Source organism: Diachasma alloeum, unplaced genomic scaffold (genome assembly GCF_001412515.2).
Source record: "Diachasma alloeum isolate Michigan unplaced genomic scaffold, Dall2.0 Dall_scaffold_00276, whole genome shotgun sequence".
Lineage (NCBI taxonomy): Eukaryota > Metazoa > Arthropoda > Insecta > Hymenoptera > Braconidae > Diachasma > Diachasma alloeum.
The window spans coordinates 1,765,089-1,774,877 of record NW_021680415.1 but is presented as its reverse complement, the minus strand read 5'-3'; the positions used below and the strand labels follow the sequence as shown (position 1 = coordinate 1,774,877).

At 36.6% G+C, this 9,789-nt stretch overlaps 1 protein-coding gene across 3 annotated transcripts; it reads right to left on the bottom strand.

The window, feature by feature from the left end:
* Positions 1-1,053: 1,053 nt before the first annotated feature.
* Positions 1,054-5,415, bottom strand: LOC107037987 (beta-1,3-galactosyltransferase 1). 3 transcript variants are annotated; one of them, XM_015256834.1, is made up of 3 exons: positions 5,164-5,415; positions 4,571-5,061; positions 1,054-3,627 (listed from the first exon to the last, which is right to left on the bottom strand). In XM_015256834.1, the coding sequence occupies exons 2-3, from the start codon at positions 4,701-4,703 to the stop codon at positions 2,543-2,545; spliced, it is 1,218 nt and encodes a 405-aa protein (XP_015112320.1). In that variant the 5' UTR covers positions 4,704-5,061; positions 5,164-5,415; the 3' UTR covers positions 1,054-2,542. The 3 variants fall into 3 exon arrangements, with proteins under 3 accessions (XP_015112320.1, XP_015112322.1, XP_015112321.1); XM_015256836.1 differs by having other exon boundaries at positions 1,054-3,603; XM_015256835.1 differs by having other exon boundaries at positions 4,571-5,058.
* Between the last annotated feature and the right edge of the window lie 4,374 nt (positions 5,416-9,789).

Genomic DNA, 9,789 nt, shown 5'->3' with positions numbered 1-9,789 from the left:
ATTATGACTCATTAATTTCAACGAACAATTTACCCGATCATTATCAACAATTGTCGTAATTACAGTAGCAGAATGAAAACAACAAGAATAAAATCGCGGATAACCACTTGTTCAGCTTGATTAAAAAGACATTTCCAGTGTTCGTGTAAAGACTTTCCAAAATCATTCAACAGGATCTCGGTAACGGTTCATCAAGATGCTGAGAATTCCTCCCGCAATCTCTCAAATCCCATGGCCCACGGATTCACACATATTCCGATGGGGGGGAGGGGGAATTAAACCTTATGAGTCATGAAAACAATTCCGATAGCAATCGATGATGGCATGAGGGCAACAGTTCAGGTTGTGCTATTCAACTCTTCAAAAATAGCCGTGCAGTGGATGCTAAGAATACCCAAGCCTCTATCCACGGAAATTATCAATCGAACTCGTAACGCCACCGCATGAAATTAGAAAATTCCGGTGAAAGCCCGGCCTTCCTATTACCGTAATATCAAAACTTCCTTTCATCGAAAGTCATGAATATGTGTTGCGCACGATAAACATATGGTTCCAAGTGGATATGAAATAAATATGACCAGTTACCCTGAATTGTTGTAATGAAACCGCATACCGGAGAAAGGACACTTGAAATGTTTCATTATTCGTAATGTCTCAACGCATAATAAATTAAATTGTCTCTTTGACGCTGAGGGATACAATTCAAACAATGAAAGTCGCTTTGATGCTTTTAATTCAGTTTTAAATCAAATGTAATTGTACCTCTCTGCAATTCATTCCCCCCCAAACGTCAAGGCATTTGGACTAGACAAAAAGGAGTTATTCAGTGTTTCAACAACTGACGCATCTTCCATAACGACGAAAACAGTAGAATCTTCATTTTGACGATTACAACGTTCAATTGCCGACAGCAGAAACTCTCAAGCCAACTCAACTGCACTAATAGTCCATTTCAACACGTAAATAGTATAGCGAAAGGTACCGAGTTATTATTTTGATGCAATGAATCTGTTCCACTTGGTTTCAGGGGGAAATAATATTATGTAGAATTGGTTTATGTAAACATGAGGTCTTTAATTAAAATTGTTCTTGCTCATTCGATACACAATATATTACAAAGGCCATGTTCTCACTCGCACAAGGTTGCAGAGATTCTTTCGCAACCTTGATACGAGATGAACCGATAATTTGGTCACAGTTGGGATGTACTCATGTATTTCACACTAGTGTTATCTTAAAAATACGAGACTTGGTTTTCTTCACCGTAATATACAAAAATAAAAGTACAAACTTGAGGACTTAATTAATAACAATTTTCAGGAATGAAAATAAATGAGATTATTGCACAATTGTTTTCCATGGTGATATCACTCTAGAATAGGGGAGAACAATTGTGCAAAAAATCAGTTAATGATTAATGATTATTCACAATACTGCTAATAGATAATATTAAGTACAATATAGATACAGGAAAATATTTACATAACCATTAAAATTGATAAAATTTTGGGGAAATGGTGAAATATCATGTTTTGAGTGAATTTGGTCTATCAAAAAAATGCAGCTATCAAACCCAAACAAATTAATTTCACTCAGTAAAAGGAAAACAAAGGACGAAGCGTGCCAAGGATGCGGTGGCGATGGTATTTTTTCCGTTGCCTTTCCTCAATAGAGGCAAAAAAAAGGCGCATGAATAACCAACAGACACGATGAGCTGAACAATCATCCAGTCATTACCTCTTCACTTTTTACCCCAGCGGTTCTCCAGTAGTTTTTAACTCTGTCATGATTCAATTCCATTACGTATCTTAATTATCCATTTGATTTTGCAATTCAATCAGAGGAACTAGGTAAAAAACTGATGTCACTGTTTTTCTCATTTTTTTTGTTCTCTTCAATATGGCACTCGAGGAAATACCACGAATATCTGATTCCGTGAGAATGGAATAATCTGATGGAAATCTGCTCGAATTACACATATGGCACCACTAAGCGAAATTCAGTTCCTCGTCGAATGCACCAAGTAACGTGACTCCGTGAAATTGAAATAGTCTTCAAAAAATTCTTAGCCTACACGTGTAAATAAATAAATGCCATTGTTTGTAAAAGGATTAAAAAAAAATTCTCATTGTTCCTTCCTTCGTATGCTCGAGTGTTTGTAAAACAAGGAAACGTGGCTGAGTAAAATATCCGCTCCAGCAGTGACAGAGAGTGCTCATTCAGACAATATCCCCTAGCTAAAAAATTCTTATCTCAATGACTGATAACTTTTTCAAGTACGTCGATATCACTTGCCCGTTAATCTAATGTCCCTGCTGTTAATGGATACACGTATGCACGTATGGTATTATTTATATTCTCAAATTGATGTGGACTTATCGGAAACACGTGTTCCTATGCGTATCCATTAACAGAGATTGTGACAAAGAAGTGCTTCGACAATTGTCGATGCCCAGTGAGACCACAATTGTTCGCTCCACTGGACTGAATATAATCAGTACGCAAATGCATCAAGTACAGAGACTCGATGGATTACACTTTTCTACTCCTTCTTGCACTTGATTTTGCGGTCCATCAATTTTTTCCAAAGATCAAATTGCTCTCCATACTTCACCATGTGTATACTGATACTACGTTGTACGTTGCAAGCATTGTAAGCAATTTTCTTATTCAAAAATTCATTGACATGCACTCGTTCAATACCGAGTTTTTGAGCAACAATACCAGTTGTAAAGACATCCTCTAGTTTTAGATAAGTTTGACTCAGTGCAGTCTCATACAATGCACGGGTAACATTCCTCGGCAAGAGGTAGGCCGGTCCAGTCGTAAAGTCAGGATACTGTAAAGGTTTGTATTGCGCCTGAGAGACGTAGTATTTGCTCTTTTTATTTCTAATCGGCTTCCAGTTGTGTGCCAACCTGCCGAATATAGCATTCGTAGTGTTCTTGTGTTTGTCGATGAACGATAGGAGTCGAGGGATATTGATAAACATATCGTCATCAGTTTTTAGAAGAAACTTGGCTTCTGAGCAGTATGTGTTGACCCACTCTAACGTTGAAATCGTCTTGAGCGTTAAATTTGAGTACGAGTCTATGAATCTACCTCTTATCACATCACGGTATAAATTCTGCTCTTCATCGAGGCTAATCTCCAGTTTGGGATCTTTTGTTCTACCAAGCATGAATACTATACTCACATCTCTGCGTTGTCCATAGTGACCCCAGGTTTGGCGTATTGCTGTTCTGGCTTCTGAGTGCGATGGCGCTGATGTTATCACAATCACCAAAGTCTTGCCTTCACCCTTGTCAAGGCACTTCTCCCAGGCTGTCACGTCGTGGCCAGGTTGATATATGGCACCAGCTGAGTCCTTTTGGTGAATTGTCGGCTTGGTGACGGTGGCATTTGGCGTGTGGAGAGTTGGATCATTGCTGGAGAGGTTGATCGAGGTACTTGCGGAAGACTGTGGACCCTGAGATGTTGATATGGATGTGGGGCCCGTTGATGAGGTCGCATTGTGGGGGGCTATCGCGTTCGTCAAGAGTGGGTCCGATGTTGTATTCTTTGGCGATTGCTGCAATGCATCACTCGTATTCGGGAGACTGGCTATTTTTATGATTACAGGTTCACCTGTGATTGTATGGAAATTAGTTCATTGCACTGGTGTGAGGAGTGGGAAAGAAACTGCACTGAGAGAAAAATGTCATTTTGTTGAGGAAAATTCGGAATGATATTACTGGAATTTTACTAAATTTGATTAGATCCAGTGATATCGTTATGAATTTTACTAAATTTTAAGTAAAATTCCAAAATTTTACTCATTTTTCAGTGAAACCTGAAATTTAATGATTTTTTCTTCTATAAATCGCATTCAGTGTCACTGTCCTGAAATTTAGTAGTCAACTGCCCATGAAATTTCATTTTTTTGCGAACAGTGAGTTCACTCACTGGAATTTTACTTAAAATTTAGCAAAATTTGTAACGATATCACTGGAATTTTAAAATAAAATTCAAGTGAAATTGTGTAAAATTGCAGTGATATCGTTACGAATTTGACAAAATTTTACTCAATTCTCAGTAAAACCTGAAATTTCATGATTTTTTTTTCTATAAATCGCATTCAGTGTCACTGTCCTGAAAAATTGTAGTCAACTGTCCATGAAATTTCATTTTTTTTCGAACAGTGAGTTCACTCACTGGAATTTTACTTGAAATTTAGAAAAATTTGTAACGATATCACTGGAATTTTAAAATAAAATTCAAGTGAAATTGTGTAAAATTCCAGTGATATCGTTACGAATTTGACTAAATTTTAAGTAAAATTCCAAAATTTTACTCAATTCTCAGTGAAACCTGAAATTTCATGATTTTTTTTCTCTAAATCGCATTCATTGTCACTGTCCTGAAAAATTGTAGTCAACAATTCATGAAATTTCATTTTTTTTCTGACAATGAGTTCGCAAAAACGTAATTTAGCGCCTTGTCAGTAATTTCTCAACACAATTCTAATTCTTCTCTCTAAAAACCCCCAATTGTTCTCTCAGTTTCAAAAATCATCATTTCAAATACTCACCAACATCGACAGGCACCGTGACAGGACGATAATCTTCAAGGGTTGTCCGATAACACGTGTAAAAGGTGAATACGACGAGGCCAAGTATAAGGCTCTGCAGAACACGACTGCGGAGATGCAAAAAGTGGTTCATGACGATAACGAATGAGCCGAGTCAGAGACGGATATCCGGAGAATCGAATACCGGTCTCTGTTATTTTTACTCTTCGTTGAAAAAAAAAATTCAAAAGGGAGTGAATAGTTACTGAGAACAAGTATAAGTGGATATTTTTTAAAAAAGGGCGGACTTAAGGGTGAACGATTAAAGCACTGAGTGAGGCACTTGGAGAAAGACACGTTTGGGAGAGACGAGGCCAAATATCTTCGGGGAAGGTCGACGAGTTATTCCCATAATTTCGAGGTCCACTGGAGTATTTCCCCGAATGCAGAGTGCCCGAGCCAATTGGACCACTGCACTGATAACTGCTCTTCACCGCACAGCACATGCCCTTCTTCAGTGGTAAAACAAACAAATGTAAATCGATGAATTAATAAAAATTAACATTTGCTAATGTGAGTTTAGCTACACTTTAGTGTGACTTATCATCACATACCACTTATTATCATCCTCCCTGGTTTCTCCGCCTCATAATCAGTTTCAAACACGTCATTCTGTATCAGCAATTCGTAGCCCACACGTTATGGTATGTCAAGAGGCGATCAAACACACGTTTTCCCCCCTGATCCTGTCAGGCAACTTTGAATATAACCTCCTTTTATGAAAATAAAAGTCGCCGAACCAGCGATCTTTCTTCGAACGAGTTCCACTGAGCTCTGAGATTCGTTTCTCGTGTATTGGCCAGTGATTGAGGCCACCACTGAGATCCCACTCCCACTAGTTCCTCACTTTTTTTTTTATTTTCACTTTTTACGAACCCTCGGTGTTGTCCACTACCGCGGGATGGCGCAGCCTGTGGCTAAGTACCTTCGAGGGTTTCCCTGTTTTCTCGGTTTTAGGCAACGGAGGTACCCTTCGAGGATTACTGTATCCTGATGAATCGATTTTTCGAATTTACCACATTCAACGGTGATTGAGAAAGCCCAGGTGATAGATGTAGATATTATAGTTAACTATTGACGGAATGGAGGGAAAAAAACTAAACATGTTTGATTAATCAATAAGGGGAATAGTACTCATTAAAAGTTTGATGAGGTAACAACGCTAATTGATTCGACTCTCAATTCTACAAGGCTATGATGATCTAAACGATGAATGGGTGGGTGTTCATGTTTAAAAAACTTCCGTTGAAAAAAAAATCATCAAAAAAACTTGGGAGCTGATAAAACTTGAAGAAAAAAAACATGGACAGCTTGAACTTCGAAAAACTTGAAAAAACTGTTAAAAACTCCAGGAGAATAATGCAAAAACACTAGAATAGGGCATTAATAACGCTTCAATGAAATAAATGAGAAATATCGATTATTCTTTTGACAAGAAACCAAAACCAAACAGATAACAACATTTTAGAATCCCATACAAAACAGACTTTAGTAATATTCTTACAAAAGGCAAGATAATCGAAAAGTTTTCGATTATTTTGTTGTATGAAGTTCCAGTTTCGTTTTCCTGGCGTCAACGAACCTGGAACCTCTCAAAATAATCCACGAATTCATAAAAAAACATGCAAAATTAGAATCTAATGTAACTATAGACAATTGAGTGCCAACTAATCTCAAAATGTAACAAATTTGTTTACAACGTTTTGTAAATAACCCGGTAAGAGTTACTACATATCAATAAAAAAAAGGTCAATTTGAGAAAAGTTGAATCCACCAAAAGTTTACTCTCCCAAAGTCGATTTAAACAGATTTTTTGACGAAGTTTTTTAAACGTGTTCCCCTATGAATAAATTGAATTAAATTGATTTTTAGAACTCGGCACATTCAGTGAAGCAGGAGAAATCCTAGCTGATAAATTTGGATATTCAGAAATAAGAATTGATGGAACGAAGGGATAGAAAACATTCTCGCGCTCTATTTCTTCTAAAGTAAATATGAACTAAAATAAATATTTGCAAATTTGAGTTACTAAATAAGGCGAATATTACTATGTAAATTATCATCTGTAACAACGCTAATTAATTCGTCTATCAATTCTACAAGGCTACGGCGATTTAAAAGACGAATAAATTGAATTAAATTGATTTTTCGAACTTAGCACTTTCAGTGCCGCAAGAGAAGCCCTAGCTGATAAATCTGGAAATTCAGAAATAACAATTGACGAAATGAAGGCAGAGAAAACATTCACGCGTTGTATTTCTTCTTAAGTAAAGTTTGGAAAAGCCTGATAAGAGCATTACGAACTTGAACAAAATAAACATGTAGGAATTTCGATAGCTAAATCGACAAATATAAATACATAAACCTCAAAATGAACTTACGTAGAATACATACTAAATTCCACTCTCTTACAACGCTGATTAACTTGTCTCTCCATTGTACAAGACCATGTTGGTCTAAACGATGAATAAATTCAATTCAATTTTACAACTTTGAGGGGATGAGAGTTGGTTTTAAATGTCCGGTTGTTCTACTTTCATGCACTATCGAATTTGCACGATATTTCACACCCCCTTCCGATAATTAAAGAGTTTTTAATAAGATTGCCCTTTATAGAGGGTCACAATGGAAATCCGATTATACGTCGCCGGGAGGTAATTAAAATGGATTTAGTGAAAAAAGTTTGAAATTTACGGGGGAACTTGTGATGAAATATAACTTTCCGGGGGACCTTCGAGGAAGAAATGATCGCCTTTACTTTATTTTGGAAATAATGATTCTTGGGGGTGGGAAATTGCCCATAAAAACTTCACGGATTTGAATAGTTTGAATTTCAAATTCGGTAATAGGTAATGGAGACTCTCGTAGGGAGCACGTACGATCGCGAGGATGTCCAGCGGGGAATAGCGGTCGCGAGTTGCGGCTATCGTTCGTACGATGATGATCACGGGAAATTACGAGCACCGGGCCGATCCGAGTTGAGATATGCACGGGTTTTTAGGGTATTGTTTGGCCGTCTTGCGGCGTTTACCGTGGCATTGAAGAATGTAGGCCTGTTTACGGGGCCTATCAGCATTTGGGAGTGATTAGCGGTGACAATGAACACCTTAGACGTAGCATTTCGATGGTAGATGGGATTTTAATATTTTTTAATGAGATTTTGATGGGTTTTTAGAACGACTACGTGTTTTTCGTTTCCGTTCATGTGACAATTCGTGGCATCAGTTTGTAATTAAACACTTCAACTTTGGGAAATTCCAGGAAGTCACTTTTGTAAAGTATTGGAGGGAAAAGGTGAGGAAATTTTTCGATGCATTGAATAATTGTACTGAAGTGTTGAAGAAAACAGGGGGCCTTGAAAAATGAGAATGGACTCTCATTGGATCGGAAGAATGATGTATTATTCGAGTTGCATTTTTATCAATAGGGTATTCTTCCCATCGCGTTGAGTGAGGGATGCATGAAATAACGAAAAAAACCATGATTTTTTTAAATTAATTTAACATTAATATTTATTTTTAATGAGAAATTTTGTTCTGGGTACTTGAACATTCAACAGTTTTTAACGCATGCCCCGAAAGCGTTCCCATTTTCGGTTAATTCACGGGATCGCAGAATTCTTAATTCGATAGATTCATAACTTCATGGATTTTACAGATTTTTTTTTCAGTAAACATCGAAAAACTGATTTTTCAATTACAACGAACGGTGAGATTTCCATCGTATGCTGATAAAACCAGAATACCATTGAGTTCATTTTTTAAGTCACGATTAAAACGTTATCAGTTGTGATTTTTGAGTGATCATTGGAACATTTAATCATGGAAAAATGTAAATAACTCTGTAATCGATGATGAATTTAATTTCAGTGGCATCCAGAGATAGCGCTAATTTGAAGATTTATCCAGAAAAAAAAATTAAATAATTCGTTGCTTGAAAAAAAATGAAAAATAAATTTGAATAACAACAGCGACAACTAGTACCCGTTTTCACTGAAAAATGGGACTCAATAACTCAAAACTCAAAACTCTTGCGACATTCTAAATTTCATCAGATTCTTTTTTCTCGTGTACACTGCGTTGCCGGGGTTTTCCGACCTACAGACCAGACTTAAGCACTTTCGTAAACATGATGCATTTTCATCTTACCTATCCTGACCTCCCATCATCCCTCTTCACACACTTGTACTCTGATTTTATCGACTCCCCAAATATTTGATCCAATTCCCCCTTCAAATTTGACGTTCTGAATAAACAACATCTATATGTATCTGTTGGAGTTACTTACGCAATGCGTAAAAAATCGTTGAACTGTTTTTCGATTATTTTTGACAATTGCAAGCGTTCCGTACGTCTTGCGTTACATTCATTGCGCACGGAGAGAAATTTTTGATAAGAATTATCCTACCGTTCTATACAAGTGTATCATGCGTCATCGTTTCCTCATTTCTATCCCGAAATTTAGTAGAAATTAATATATGATGATCAAATTTTATTCTACATTAGAGAAATTTTATCCTGATAAAAATAAAAATTACCGTGCCGGTAGGGTAAAATTTACCAACTGTTCTAGAATTTTCATTGTTATCCACATAAAAATTATTGAATTGGAAGGGTAAACTATACTATGCGTCAGGATAAAATTTCTCTAACGTGGAATAAAATTTGATCATCATATATTAAGTTTTATTAAATTTCGGGATGGAAATGAGGAAATGATGACTCACAATAGACTTTCACAGAACGGTTGGTTAATTTTTATCAAAAAATTCTCTCCAAGTGGCATCAGTTTATACTTGAGATGCAAATTAACGGACATTTGTAGAACTACGTCATATACACGGAAATTCTCTCGAAAAATTCTAGTACTAGCACGGGAAAAACGGCGCAGAGCGCCTACAGCAAGGGAAATTTCCAGTGCTGGCATTGGAAATTTTATTGAGTAGCCCAAGAATTTTTCCGTTCTTATATGAAATTTTCAGAGAAATCGCCGAAATTTTATAAAAAATCCTTAGAAATTTTCTATTTATTTATTTATTTGTTTATTCAAGTCCAGACAGCCGAGGCCAATTACAGGACTTATAAATGCTGTGGAAATGAATAAACGCATCGCAATTTATAAATTCGCAGTAGGTAAATAAATGTAAAAGGTATGATATAATACTGGTTAAACAAAAAAAA